Genomic DNA, 15164 nt, shown 5'->3' with positions numbered 1-15164 from the left:
CCGGTTCAAGTACCAGTACCCACAGGGTGACTCACAACTTTCCGTAGCTCCAGCTAGTTCCAGGGTATCCAACACCTTCTTCTGATCACCTGATACATACACGTACATACAGGCAAGTCTCATATATATAAAATAAACACATCTAAGTACAACTAAACAAAATTTTAAAATAAACAAAAAAGTGTGGACTTAGCCCATTACATTTCATTAAAATAGCTGCCTATATGGAACCAGGATTTCAGACCCAGCTGAAAGAATCAGAATGTTTTCTTAGGTGTTTCTTGACCTGAATCATGTCCTTCCTAATTCTTTTTTTTTTTTTTTAACTTGCTCGTGACCATAAGGATCACTAAGAGCATTTTCTGTTGTTTTGGTTTTTTATCCCTCCAACTAATGACCAAGAGGCCCCTATTTTTATATTCAATAGGAAAGGCAGCATGCTGTGAGCGCACCCTTATCTGAGTTGCTTTCTGCCTTATTGACGATTTCCTAATTGTTTGTTTGCTTGTTTTTAGAGAAGCTTCTGATAATCTTGCTGTACAAACTCTGAAGGGGTCGTTTTCTAATGCTTCAGGTATAATTACTAATTGGAATCCAAGCGTTAATTATAATGCTATGTTGTCTGCACTGAGCACACAGGAACTAAGGCTGTGACCTTCCCACTTTTAAAGGAACATGACAACAAGGTTGTATTACATGAGCTGTGCCCAACATCCTGGATGCACTACCGCAGCCTGGGCTCAGGATATCCTCTAATCCTAGTCTGGCTGACCACTGCTGTCATACATGTGATTTAACCTTCATTTCCCTGTTTGCCGTACACATGAAATGTAGATGTTTCCTCCATACAAGGGATTGAAGACATGTATCTCAAGCCAGATACGGTGGCACATACCTGTAATCTTAGCGCTCAGGAGACTGAGGCAAAGGGTGCCATTTGAGGCCAGCCTGGTCTATAAATATTTGTATAGAACAAAACCCTGTTTCAAAAAGATGAAAGAAGGCCCAGATATGCTCTAGCCCCTAGAACCATAACCGGATGTACACTAATAGAGTTCTTTATAGTTACTATGTTCTAGAAACTGGGCCCAGATAAAGGCTATAACATGAAACTTTCTGCCTCAGGTTTGTTTGAAATCCATGGAACAACAGTAGTCCCCACCGTGAGTATTATATCCCCAGAAAAGCTGTCAGCCAGCACCAGGAGGCGGCATGAGATTCAGGTACATCACATCCACCTTTCCTTGGCTTTTTTATTTTTTCTTTTTCGCTAAGTTTTATTTTGCCTGTGTGTTTTGCCTGCATGTATGTTGTGCACCACATGTATGCCTCCTGCCTTTGTAGGCCAAAAGAGGGCATCAGATCCCTGGAAATGCGGCTGCAGATGATTTCTGAGTGACTATGTGGGTGCTGGGAACCGAACCTGGGTCCTCTGGAAGAGTAGCCAGTGTTCTTAACCACTGAGCCATTTCTCCAGCCCTGTGTCCTTGGCTTTCTAACAAGAGCTACAGAGAAGAAAACAACAGGAAAGAAATATAAGATTTATTTAACCTTTTGCTCTGAAGATGTCAGCAGACCATCTCTGGTGCCATAATTCAGCCGATCTATCCACCAGAGATGTTACTGTAGGGAACCCTGTCGGCGGATGACCCGTGGTGGCTGGAGTGGCTGGTTTCTCTCCTAAATAAGAGCATTTTAGTGCAGTCACAAGAGTGGGTTTCTCATTCTGAACATGGTTTCAGTGTCTGCTGTATGCCTGCGCTAAAGCCATGTGTGTAACCTTAGACACATGTTCACTGTGAGTTCAGAGAACCAAGGACGAATGGGAGAGATGGCAAGTTCAATGTGTTGTGTGTGAGTGACAGGAGTGACACAGACATAAGGGGCAGGAGGGGAGAGCATTTGTGGGTCTTGTTGGTGTTTGGAGTTTTCGGTTTTGTTTTTTCTTTCCCTTGGTTTTTCGAAATAGGGTTTTTCTGTGTAGCCTTAGCTGTCCTGGACAGGCTGGCCTTGAACTTCCAGAGATTTGCCTGCCTCTGCCTCCCAAGTGCTGGGATTAAAGACGTGCACCGCCCAGCACTGAAAACTCTGTTTTCAAAAAAATAATAATCATTTCCGTTTGAACAGTGGTGTTTTGTGTTTAGAAGTCTCTGAGGTATTACATTTTTGTTTACATCTCTGCAAAGCTTTAGTGGAAACTAAACTCCTGGAACTCAGCAGAGCTCCGCCTGCCTCTGCCACAGCCCACTATTAAGAGCATCTGTAAACCATCTGTGGTGGTGTGCTACTTGGGAAGATCACAAGTGGAAGGCCCACGTGGGCAACATAACAACTCCCTCCAGCGTGTATCAAATCTTTATGTTCTATTGGAATCCTTTCTAACCCTGGCTTTGTTGCCCTGCTGTTTTCTGGAACAGGAAATAAGATAGATGGCTTGGTTTAACATGCTCTGAACTCCATTTTCTTATTAGGTACAAACCCGACTTCAGACTACCCTTGCCAATTTACATCAGAAAAGCAGTGAAATTGAAATTTTGGCTGTAAGTCACTTTCTTTAACACTTTGAAGCTAGCATCTGTCTGCATTGTCTGGTGGAGCCACAGAATTCAGGGCTTTTTTTATTATTTCTTTTCCTTTTTTTTTTTTTTTTTTTTTTTTTTTTTGCTATCAGCTGTATCTTGTAGTAAGAGGGCTGGCTTGTTGGGGTATCTGTCCCATCCAGTACCCACAGCCGGCAAGTCCCAGAGAAAATCAATCACACAGAGATCTCTATAAGTTATAAACTGATTGGCCCATTAGGTCAGGCTACTTATTAGCTTTTATAATTTATGTTACCCCATTATCCTTATCTAGGTTAGCCACAGGGCTCAGTACCTTTCTCAGTGGGGCAGCTTACATCCTGCCTCTTCAGTGGTCTGCACAGGAATGGCTGAGGGAGCTTCCTGCTTTCCACAATACTCCCAGGCTCTTTGCTCCACCTCTACTTCCTGTCTGGCTTTCCCGCCTATACTGCCTGCCTGGCCAATCAGCGTTTTATTAAAATATGATTGACAGAATACAGACAATTCTCCCACACCAGTATCTGGAGTCAGACCTGGCTGTTCCTGATGTGACAGGCAGCCTAAACTAGACAGAACAGGGAAGAAAGAAGGTGGTTGGTGTGTTTTTCCTTTCCCTTCTTTTTTCTTAAGGCCACACTCACATTCAGGCCTTACTAAGCACATGTGGCAGCTTGACCTCTGGGGTGTTGTGGGTGTGAGATCTGAAAATCCAGTCTCAAGTCCTTGTTAGTTCACAGCCCATTTAAAGTCTGCTTCAGAGGCCTAAGGTTACAACCTCAGAGGGCAGAGACGGGACCCCACAGCCCCTGCCTCACAGACTAGCACATCAGTCAGCTCTGGATTTCACTGCAGTTCTGCCTCAGAGGATGGAACAGCAGCTGACAGTAATTCCAGTGTCAGCCCTGGGCCTGCACACATGCACGTGTGCCTGCATACACACATATCATGGGGATGGGGAGCTCACAGCATACATAGCAACCCGATCCTTATCATCCACACGATGACAGCATAGTCCCTAGTCTGTGAGTGCTGCGTAAGAGTTCTTAGTAAGTGATATCCATTTCTGTGTGTTAACAGGTAGACCTACCCAAAGAAACAATCTTACAGTTTTTATCATTAGAGGTAAGCCATGGGAACTGTTCTGCACTGAGACTCCTATAGTCCTATCAGAGGAAAACTGGGAAAAGGGCTTACATTGTCTTAGAAATTGTGTCTGTCTGATAGCATTGGGAATTTAGCTAGTACCAGTAAACCTTTCTGTTAGTATGTGTTATAGGCACTCCTGAGTCAGAATCAGAGCGGACTAGTGTGATCTAGGCTCTCACCACAGTACCAAGTGTTTCCCAAGCACACCTTCATCCCAGCTAGGGAAGCACAATCACATAGAAGATTCTGTTGTTTTTAAAAAAAAAAAAAAAAAAACACCAAAAATGTAGGTCAGTTTTTTTTACAGGCCTATACTTCTATACATTTTTTCCAATTTTTAAAAATTTGAAGTTTTTGGTGGCACGCGCCTTTCATATCAACACTTGGGAGGCAGAGGCAGGCAGATCTCTGTTGAGTTTGAGACCAGCCTGGTCTACAGAGTGAGTTCCAGGACAGGCTCCAAAGCTACATAGAGAAACCCTCTCTGGAAAAACCAAAAGAAAAAAGAAAAATTGAAGTTTCCCATGTTAGTAAAATAACCGTAGCTACAGGTGATTTTTATTTTACTTTTTTGTAAAACAGGCTATCTTACCAGGTAGCCTGTCTGGTTTGTTTTCTATAGCTGTGATAAAACACTGCCCAAAACAGCAGGGGATGAAACATTTATCACTTCTTTCAGGCTAGTGTCCATTAGTGGGGGAAGCTAAGACAGGAACTCCAGGCCAGGAAGGGCTAACGGAGGAATGCAGCTATGGTCTGGCTTGCTTTCTTATGTAGCCTAGGCCCACCTGCCCAGGGTGGCACCACCCACAGTGGGCTAGGCCCTCCCACATAAATCACACCTCAAGTAAATGTGCCAGGAGTCAATTTGCTGGAGCCAATTCTTCTATTGATGGTTCCTCTTTCCAGGTTAGTTTGTGTCCTTAATGAAAACCAGTACAGAGCCCAAGCAGGCATTGAAATGTAGTAATCCTCCTGCCTCAGGCTCCCAGGAGCAGAGATTACAGGCTACAGGTAATTTTTAAAACCTGGAAACCTGGAAACAACCTAAGGCCCCTCCACTGAAGAATGAATGGATAAGGAAAATGTGGTACATTTACACAACGGAGTACTACACAACAGGAAAATGGATGGAGCTAGAAAACATCATTCTGAGTGAGGCAATCCAGACCCAGAAAGACAATTATCACATGTATTCACTCATAAGTGTTTTTTTTAAACATAAAGCAAAGAAAACCAGCCCACAAATCACAATCTCATAGAACCTAGACAACAATGAGGACCCTAAGAGAGAATACATAAATCTAATCTACATGGGAAGTAGAAAAAGACAAGATCTCCTGAGTAAATTGGGAGCATGGGGACCTTGGGAGAGGGTTGAAGGGGAGGGGAGAGGCAGGGAGGGGAGCAGAGAAAAATGTAGAGCTCAATAAAAATCAATTAAAAAAACATTTCCCATCAAATAACTTTTGTCTATCCATACTGTTTAGTCATGGATTAAAAATAAAATAGACTGTGTGCTAAGAATTGGAAGCAGGAGGGTCTTCAGTTCAGGGCCAGATAGTGCTCCAGAGTAAGACTGTCTCATCGTTCCCTGTCAACCACACAAGGAAGCAGCCAGCACTGTGGCAGTTTGCAGACTTGTGATCTAGTCAGTGAGCAGACATTAAAGGCCACAGTCTCCGCTTGCACAAAGTACCCAGGAACAGTAACCTAAAGGCACTCTGGCACACCTGTGGCAAGGTTAAGACGCCCCCACACCTGCAGTCTTCAAAGGGAGAACCCATTCTTCTGACCCCCAGCAAAGGCCAGGCAGTAACCCTGCTGCTCTGCAGTCATATCTGGTCTGATCTCTCCTAGTGGGATGCTGATGAACAGGCATTTAACACAACTGTGAAGCAGCTCTTGTCACGCCTGCCAAAGCAAAGATACCTCAAACTCGTCTGTGACGAAATTTATAACATCAAGGTGGAAAAGAAGTAAGTTACACAGGTTTTCTGTGGTTAAAGTTCAGGGAAGGGTTTGTCTTATTGAGGTCTAGCAATTCAGAAATGTGACTGACAGCCAATAAGTTCTACTCAGATCTGAATCATAGTAAAGATCTTGCCTGTAACAAACACCATGGGCCTGAGCGTAGCTGTCCCAATTATGTTGTTCATCCAGGTACCATATTTCTAAAAGTACGTTGGCTTCTTCATGGAAGGGGTGGGGATTGTGTGTGGCATGTAGAGGCCTGAGGTTTATGTCACTTTGCTCAATCACACATCACCCTTTCCTTTTGAGAGAGGGTTATCTCTCTGAACCTGAAGCTCATCAGATCGGTTAGACTGACTGGTATCAATGAGCTTCAGGGACCCGCCTATCTGTACCTTGTCCAAGGCTAGAGTTACAGGCATGTACCACTCTGCCCAGCTTTTCAATATTGGTTCCAGGGATCCAAACTCAGTGCTTGCTGGCGTGAACCTTACCCCCATCTCCCATGCCCCAGAAGATGTTTAATTAAAGAAATAAGCCAGGGATGGTGGCACACACTTATAATCCTAACACTTGGGAAGTAAACACAGATCAGAAATCCAAGGACATCTTTAGCCTTAAGGCAAGTTTGAAGTCAGTCTGGGGTATATGAGACTCTGACACAAAAAAGCAAAAAGAAAGACATACATACATACGTGCTGTGTATGTCAAAATGCCAGTCATTGCGCGGGAGAGATGGCTCAGAGGTTAAGAGCATTGCCTGCTCTTCCAAAGGTCCTGAGTACAATTCCCAGCAACCACATGGTGGCTCACAACCATTTGTAATGGGGTCTGGTGCCCTCTTCTGGCCTGCAGGCATACACGCAGACAGAATATTGTATACATAATAAATAATTTTTTAAAAAATGCCAATCATTTATGTTACCATGTAACTTAAGGGTGTCGAGGAAGCTGGTAGTGAGTGGCTGTCTCCTACATCAAACCTTTGTTAGCTGCGGCTCCAGGAAAGCTTGTGCACTCTTCTAGCGATCAGTCTCCCATCACATTCAGCTAGTGCTTTACCCCACTGGGTCAAGTCTGCCCTCAGCCTGCCTGTCCCTTCCTTTGCAGGGTGTCGGTGTTGTTCCTGTACAGCTACAGAGATGACTACTACAGAATCCTATTTTGACGCTGAAGAACTGTTGCTACATTGTTCAAATGGACAGGGGCTTACACTGGAATAATGGAATGTTGTACATTCAATTCATTTCAACTTGAAATTCTAATAAGCTGTCCTACAAAGTTGAACTTTGTGGGTTTTTCATGTATGTTATAAATTTATCGTTTTGGATATAATAAATGCTTTCATACACATCTGCAGTTTTCCAGTTGCTGCTCTGCCAGCACCAGAGGTATATGGAGCTGAGAACCACCTTTTTCTTCCCTTGATCCTGCACTATAAGCACATGAAAATGTCCTCACATTTTCCAAGTGGATAAAATAGGCATAGAGATCAAAAGCCATCCCTTGTGATCTGTTTTGCCTCTTTAATTGGAGGTAGGAGTGCAGAACAGGGTCTCAGTATGCAGTCCAGGCTAGCCTCAAACGCAAACTCGGCCTGCCTCCATACCATTGAGATTACAGGCTTGTACTACCACACCAGGCAGAATCTTTATTCTATAACATAATATTTATTCTGTTGTCATTAAGTGAACTCCTGTTTGGCTATAAGAACTCAGACTTGCTGAAGGAATTACAAGATTAGACAACAAGGTCCAGGGAGAGGGCTCAGCAGTAAGGATACTTGCTGCCGAGTTCAATACCAGGATACATGTCGTAGGAGAGAACCAATCACACAAGCTGATGCTGTGCCACAGAGCAAGTGTGTGCACAAACATAAAAATAAATGTAATTAACTTTTTAAAATTATACAACCAAGTAAATAAACCCACCCATAGGATAACAAGACTTTTAATAAAACTGTCAGATCCCTATTACAGTATTCTCAAAGACAAGGCAAAAACCATTGAGTAACTGTGTCATTCTAGAGTTAGTAGTTACTGTCACAAACAGGGTGGGCAAAGAAACAGCACGGATGGACTTGACGATGCACAGGTCTCAAAGATGACACCTGAAGGCTGGAATCTAAGAATACCCAGCCATACGACGGAGATCAAAAACCAACTGGCTTCTTAGCACAGCTACCCTATGATCGCCCAACCCTTCTCTTAAACGATGCTTGTATGAAAACAGTTACAGACGGAGGGTGCCAAAAGCAGCCAACAGGAAACTGCACTTCAGCTGGCTGGTAACGGCCACGCCTGTCACTGTGCTGGCTTGGTCTTCTTACTCTTGCTCTTCTTGTCCCTCTTCTTCAGCCCATCCATGTTAGCTCTCAGCAGGTTTGAATAGGCCTGGAAGCCAGAACAGGGCCTTAGCAAGAAAAGGTACGAACTGGGGGAACAACTGACTCTTCCACAATGGACTTAAGAGCAGCTGGCATCAGAAAGCCACTGGGACACCACGGGACACCACACTGGGAACTGGTGAGCCACAGAAAGCCTTCATCCTCTCAGCAGCTCCTGAGACACTCCTCCACGGGAAGCTGCAGGCTTTGCACACTTTTTAAGCAAAAAAGAACACTAGGCAACTTCTATTCAACAATATTATAGAGTATATCAAAGTTTAAGCAAAACTAGCCTTAAAAACTCAAAGGAAAAAAGCCACCATTGGACAATATTCATAAAATCAAACACCATAGACAGGCAGTAACAGTCTCCCCCCGACCAGTACCCATTCGTCTAGGGGAGGAATGGAGAACACAAGGAGATGGAGCTTACCATCTGGAACTTATTCACTTCTTTGGAACTCACCTGGAAAGGAAAAAGATCACCTCATTTTACAGACATAGACACCACCTATTTTACCCAGAGAGGATCTCAAAATGCTTCATCAAGACAACACCTAGGCAAGACAGTGACACACATGCCTTTTGCTTCAGCACTTTGGCGGCAGATCAGCGTGGTCTGCAGAGCAAGCTGCAGGACTGCACAGAGACTCTGCCAACACACAAAGGAGCTCTGTGCCTTCTTACACATGAGAATCACACCAAACCTATTCATCTTAAAAATCCCTCAGGCAAGCCCACTCTGGTAATCCCTGCAATTGTGATGTAGAGATGGCAAGACAGCCTTTAAATTTAAAGTGCGGAAAAAAATCACTTATACAGACGCCCCTGAGTTTCTTCAGAGAGACTCTTGGACTCAGAGAGACATCAAAGGACTTCTTGGTATTAACGTTTTTATGCAAAATACATCAATCCCACTCCTCGACTAAGCATGGTGGCACTGACCTGAGTCCCAGCACTCAGGAGGCCTGGGCTGGAGGAAAATGAGTTCCAGGCCAGTCTGGGCTAGAGAAGCAAGAACCTGTCTCAAGAAGAAAAAACAAAATACAACAACAACAATAACAAAAAACCATTTTGTTTTCCATTATTTCAAACTAATATAGGTACAGTTCAAGCTGCCACAAAAAAAAAAATAATAATAATAATGCCTAGGAAGAGTCCTCAGTTTCCTCTCTGTGACAGCCGACCATAACAGCTACATGAACTTGCTCTGCTTTAAAAGTCTCCTCAAGATAACTCGTAGAGGAAGGCATACACCAGTCATTGTCTGCAGTTCCATGGGTTTCATGGGCTAATGTGACAGCAGTCGGTCCATCATTTTGAATCAGGAGATGTTTGTTTTGCCATATTCAAGCTTTCATAAGAAGACCACAATTCTTGGCTATAATTTCAAGTGCCAAGCCCACCCTGCAGTTACAGGTTTGCTAAGTGAACCACAAAACCAAGGGAAAATCTGCTTAAAAATAATCATCTAGCAGGGCAGTGGTGGGCAGGACTTTAATCCCAGTACTCCGGAGGCAGAGGCAGGTGGATCACTGTGAGTTGGAGGTCAGCCTAGTCTACAAACTGAGTTCCATGATAGCCAGGGTTGTTACACCGAGAAACCCTGTCTTGAAAAGCCAAAATCATCTAATACCCAGAAATCGTTTACTGAAGGCCCAGCACAGAAACTGGTCTTTGTAACAGCTGAAAGGATGGACCCATGGACTCATTTTATTTCCAGATAAACTTTAGCAGAACAAGCATTTGGCCTCTACTTTCTGTTTTAAAACTTTATTGTTGATAATCTGTTCTACAAAATAACCGGGAAGTTGGTTCACACCTTTGATCCCACTACTTTGGAGATGGGCAACGGAGTCAACGGTTCAGGGCCATGCTAGGCTACATAATGAACCTGAATTACATGAGACCTCATCTGAAACAAACAACCCCCTCCACCAAACAAAACAAAAGTGGGTCCTGATCCCAAAACAGCCTGGAAGTGACTGGCCAAGAATGAAAGCGAGGGGGATTAATTCAGACACGTCCCCCCCCTCGGTTAATAGAGTTTTAAGATACAGTTCAGGGGGCAAGTAGTGGTGATGACAACAGGGTGATGACTTAGCATGATGAGGACCCTGGCCTGGATTCAATCTCTAGTCCCACAAAAATCGTCCTGTATCTGTCCCCGCTAATAACACAGCCCTGTGACCCCAGGACAGGCTGAAGGGCCTACTGTGATCCTCCGAGACCACAGGTTCAAAGTCAGCCTGAACTACACAGCAAGCTCCTACAATTATTTCAAAATTCAGCTTACGAGCTGGCGTGGCATGGGACGCACCAGTACCTCAGCTATTTAGGAAATTGAGTTCACAGACAGACTTTAAAAAAAAAAAAAAAAAGGCAAAAAAGACCCCAGCTCACCACAGTGCTGATCTTCCTTTTCCCATCCGTGGCTCTCAACAGACACTTGTTTTCTGCGGGCTCGAGGCCCTCCACAGAACTCTTCCGCGGAGTGGGTTTGGTGCGGCCATCATCTGCGGAAAACAGTAACAATACATCCTGGTGAACACCGCCACAGGCATTGCTGCTGGGTCCAAGGAGGAGATCGCAGAGAAGGGGTTACAGAGGAGACCCAATCCACCATCACTAAGTGGTTCGGATATGGTCAAACGTGGGGGCAACAACTTGGGACTGTGACCCCAAGGCATATGCGATCTCACTAACGAAGCTAACTGGGCTGCCTGGCAGCCCACTAACTGGGCTAACTGGGCTGCCTGGCAGACGTGGGCGTCTGTCACGCTGAGTGGGTGCCGAGAGCCCTACCAGCCACACTTGTCAGCGCCGCCGCGACCCTGAGCCCTGGAGTCGGGGCTCCCCGACAGCAGACGGCCTCCGGGCTGCCCCCTCCCAGCCGCTGTCCCGCGCGGCTCCGGCCCCGGAGGCTGCTTACACTTCTTCAGGGTGATGTACACGCTGCCCGACGATCGGCACTTCTGGAAGAGCCTGGTCAGCTCCGTCAGGAACTGCAACACAACACTCCCAGTTAGGCAGCCTCCGGTCCTCGCCCCGTCGCGTCACCGCCCTGGCCCGCCCGCCCGCAAAGGGAGAAGCCGAGCTGACCCCACTTGTTCGAGTCCCAGGCCCTCCGGGGCAACCGGTACCTGCTCGCTCTCGAGCAACACCATCCCCGTGTCCGCAGGTTCCGACTCCGTCAGCAGAAGCCGGATCTAGAGCTTACAGCCGGAAGTCTCCTCTGTGATGGGCGGGGCTTCCGCTCTTAGTTGCACTTCTTCCGCCAATCCCTGCCTCGCTCCTGCGCACGCGCCACCCCCCCACACACACACCCCCTCCCTCTCTCCCTCCCTCCCTCTCTCTCTCTCACTCACTCACACACACCCCTACACCTTCAGCCTGTCCAGGATGAGGCATGACACTTTGGGCCCTTGGACTGTCATACCATGCTTCACTCCAGGCTGGGAGGGAATGAGAGCAAAAGAAAGATTTGAGAGAAACTTTGTTTTTTGTTTTTTGTTTTTTGTTTTGCTTTTGTTTTTGTTTTTCGAGACAGGGTTTGTCTGTGGCTTTGGAGCCTATCTGGAGCTAGCTCTTGTAGATCAGGCTGGCCTCGAACTCACAGAGATCCGCCTGCCTCTGCCTCCTGAGTGCTGGGATTAAAGGCGTGCGCCACACCACCCGGCTCGGTTTCCTTATTTTTAAAGTGAGGATAACAGTACCCCTGTCACGATATGACTGTGAAGAGCAAATGAGTTTATATTGAAATATGGAGTACTATCTGGTACACAGAAGTGCTATCTAAGTTTTAATCATTTGCCTTGGTTAGTGTTCTGTTGCTGTGAAGAGACACCATGACCAAGGCAACTCTTACAAAAGAGAGCGTGTAACTGGGAGCCTGCTTCCAGTTTCAGAGGCTAGTCCATTATCAGCACGGTAGGGACCCTGGCTGCATGCAGCAGACATGGTAGTGGAGACGTAGCTGAGAGTTCTACATCCTGATGCTTAGGCAGAGAGACTCTGAGCCTGGCATGAGCTTTTGAAACCTCAAAGCCCACCCCCAGCGACACGCTTCCTCCAACATAGGCCACACCTCTTAATCCTTCTAATCCTTCCAAACAGTGCCACTCCCTGGTGACTAAACGTTCAAATATATGAGCCTATGGAGGTCATTCCTATTTCCACCACACCATTGCTGTTTCCATTGCCTTTCTCAATAATAGATGTTTGTTTATGTGGTCCTAGAACTCCAGGCCTTGTGTGCGCTAGGTAAATAAATACTCTACCATTGAGCCACATCCGCATCCCAATCTCTCTAAGTAGGCTGGGTGACCCTGAAGTCCAACCCCCAGGTCTAACGAAAGTAACTAAAGTCCAGGCCAATTCTCCCTCCAGATTTACTTAGGAGGCCAGGGTTCTAGGCCCTGCTCTATTGAAAGCCAACTTGAACCCTGGACCTTTGAAAGGGCAAGATTTCAATCTTGCAACAGGCTTTTGGTGAGTGCTTGTTAACCTATACCAGGTACTTATAGGGTCTAGGGGTACAGTCGTTCAGAGACACACTAAGGTCCTGGTTTCCTTGAATTTGCTAAAACAGCAGCACATCTTTACATAGTACGCATATGATACTGGCAGACCTGCAAACAAAACATTCACACACATAAATAAAAATAAATCTCTTCTTAAGAAAATGTTAAAGCCTGGTCATGAGCCAGGCATGATGACACATAACCTGTAATCCCAGCACCTGGGAGACTCAGTGGATCACAGGTTTAAAGCCAGACTGGGCTACATAGCAAAACCCTGGTTCAAAACAAAACAGAAAAAGTAGTGACTGTAGGGGGGCTTTTCTGTCCTGCCAGCTGCTCTCCAAATAACCATACAGAGACTTAATATTCATCTTAAATGCTCAATTGGTAGCTTAGGTTTGCACTAACTAGCTCTTTCAACTTAAATTTGCCCATTTCTACTAATCTATGTGTTGCCCCGGGCTCGTTTACATCATCTATGAACTTGCCATGTTGCTTCTTCCGCTTCTGGCTCACAATTCCCCAAACCCCGCCCTTCTTCTTCCCAGCATTCTCTCTGCCCCAAAAATCCTGCCTAGCTATTTTATTAACAATGAGAGCAACACTTCTTCACAATGTACAGAAGGATTATTCCCCCAGCAAGCGACTACTTCCTACTTGGCAAAATTTGTATTTCATGCCTACCTCTCCTGTGTAAGTTGCTGGAGACAAATTATAGGAACTTGCTAAGATGCATTTTTTAAGAAAATGAAATGGTGATCTTATTTTTGTTAAAATTATTATTAATAAGTGAACTGGGTAGGTATGACAACTCAAAGGAAAATATAAAGAGGGGACACATTTATAAACCAGGAATTCAGAACTGAGTTTGCAAGAGAAAACAAACTTAAATTTGCACAGGAGGGTTGTCAGAGTTGTCCCTCCACTCAATAGTTTGTCTGTCCAGGCACAAGAGACATCTGGACTTCCCTGGTCCTCTTTGACCTAATGAAACAACAGGCTAGGATCAGCTAGCCCTGAGGGTAGCTGTCCAAACAAGGCAGCCTTTCCTTTTGAAAAAATACACTATCCTTGTTTTGCTTTGGATTTTTTTATTACATTTTCCAAACTGTATATAAAAGAACTAGGGAAACCAGTTACTCTTTTCCCCCCTTATAGTACAAGTTCCTCTCTAAAAAGTAGGACAACATTAAAGGTACCACGTGGTGCTCAGAAGCTGCCAAAGGACTCCTTGCCAGCAGGTGCCCAGCCTGCCGTCACCAGCAACCATTCTCTTTCCTACATCACGTTGCCCTAATAGAGCAGGACGCCTGTCCCACTCGGCCAAATGTGGTGTGACCATCGCACGGTGCAGCAGGGCATGAAGCTGTCCTAAACTGCTAGCCAATAATGTCCACACAGGAAGCCACCAAAGAGATGATTAAGACTTGCAGTCGGTCTGAGCACAGGATCTGCTTTGACCTTTGCATTCTTTTGTCTCGACCATGTTCATCTACTTGCTTGCGTGTTTTTCTGAGGGAAGCAGGAATAGAGACAGGCTGTCGTGTAGCTCAAGCAGACCTAGAACTCCCTAAGTGTGGAGGATGGTCTTGAACTTCCAACCCTCCAGCTTTTGCCTCTTGAATACATGCCCAGTTTTATGCAATGCTGGGAATCATTCCCAGCCCCCTCAGATTCTCTCTCTCTCTCATTTGTGTGTGTATAGGGGGGTGAGGATTATTTTCTGCTTTGGATTTCTCTTCTACTTTTGTTACTTTACCATTACCTAAATCTCCCTGCACCTTAATTTCCTCATCTACAAGGTGGGGGGTCATAAAGCATGAAAGTGCCTGCCTCGCTGGAGAGAAGTGAGTGCTCTCTCCGATCATGCCAAGTTATGACTCCAGTCCCACAGACCAGAGGTGTCTGCTCCCATTCCCTCCTTGTCAAGATGGATGCATCCTCAGAAGCAGATGCTGCCTAGAAGTACAGTGATGTGTGCCTCACCAGGTGCTCTGTCCCTTACAGAGAGTGTTTTCTGGGCTGCATGGACCATTTTTAGCTTCAGTCCGAGCAGGCCTTGAGTTCAGAGCTTCCTCACCCCGGGCTCAGTGAGCTGAATTTAGAGTGAGCAGAAGATGAAGAGAGACTGACAGAAAGTAGGAAGTGACTCAGGGCTGGTTTCAGGGTGGCAGAGTGAGGTCCTAAGACCTAGATCCCTGCTGAGACAGTGGGATGAGATTATCGATGATCTGCGGTAAAGGCACCCCGGGGAAAGCGAGAGGGGGGAGAAAATGTGTTTTGGAAGCCTGTGTGTTGTTCCTACAAGGAATTACCACACTGACATGTCAGCACATACTCTGGGCCATGTTTTTGTAGGAGACTGCTCTTTTGTTTCCTGGCCACCCAGACCTGAACGATCACACAGAAACTACACTAATTACAGCACTATTTGGCCTACTAGTTTAAGCATGTTCCTGGCTAACTCTTATATCTTAAATTAACCCATTTCTATTAATCTGTATATCACCATGAGGCTGTGGCTTACCGGGTAAGGTTCTGTTCTGGCTTCTTTCTCCTTCGGCAGCTACATGA

General features: G+C 45.5%; 2 protein-coding genes across 2 annotated transcripts in view; one reads left to right on the top strand and one right to left on the bottom strand.

Annotated features, from left to right (window-relative positions):
* The window catches only part of Eif2ak4 (eukaryotic translation initiation factor 2 alpha kinase 4), a 94929-nt gene extending 87895 nt beyond the window's left edge, over positions 1 to 7034 (top strand). Inside the window, 6 exon segments of the mRNA XM_048459982.3 lie at positions 516 to 574; positions 1126 to 1223; positions 2472 to 2540; positions 3639 to 3683; positions 5568 to 5686; positions 6792 to 7034. Coding sequence (XP_048315939.3) covers positions 516 to 574; positions 1126 to 1223; positions 2472 to 2540; positions 3639 to 3683; positions 5568 to 5686; positions 6792 to 6849 — 448 coding nt within the window. The 3' untranslated portion in view covers positions 6850 to 7034.
* A 297-nt stretch (positions 7035 to 7331) lies between these two features.
* On the bottom strand, positions 7332 to 11352 carry Srp14 (signal recognition particle 14). Its single transcript, XM_048459984.3, has 5 exons — positions 11211 to 11352; positions 11000 to 11072; positions 10471 to 10583; positions 8501 to 8533; positions 7332 to 8074 (listed from the first exon to the last, which is right to left on the bottom strand). The coding sequence occupies exons 1-5, from the start codon at positions 11232 to 11234 to the stop codon at positions 7985 to 7987; spliced, it is 333 nt and encodes a 110-aa protein (XP_048315941.1). The 5' UTR covers positions 11235 to 11352; the 3' UTR covers positions 7332 to 7984.
* Between the last annotated feature and the right edge of the window lie 3812 nt (positions 11353 to 15164).

The sequence above is a fragment of the Myodes glareolus genome, chromosome 10 (assembly GCF_982192425.1).
Source record: "Myodes glareolus chromosome 10, mMyoGla1.1, whole genome shotgun sequence".
NCBI classification, from domain to species: Eukaryota; Metazoa; Chordata; class Mammalia; order Rodentia; family Cricetidae; genus Myodes; species Myodes glareolus.
Note: the sequence above shows the minus strand (reverse complement) of the source record. Positions and strands in the feature narration are given on the sequence as shown.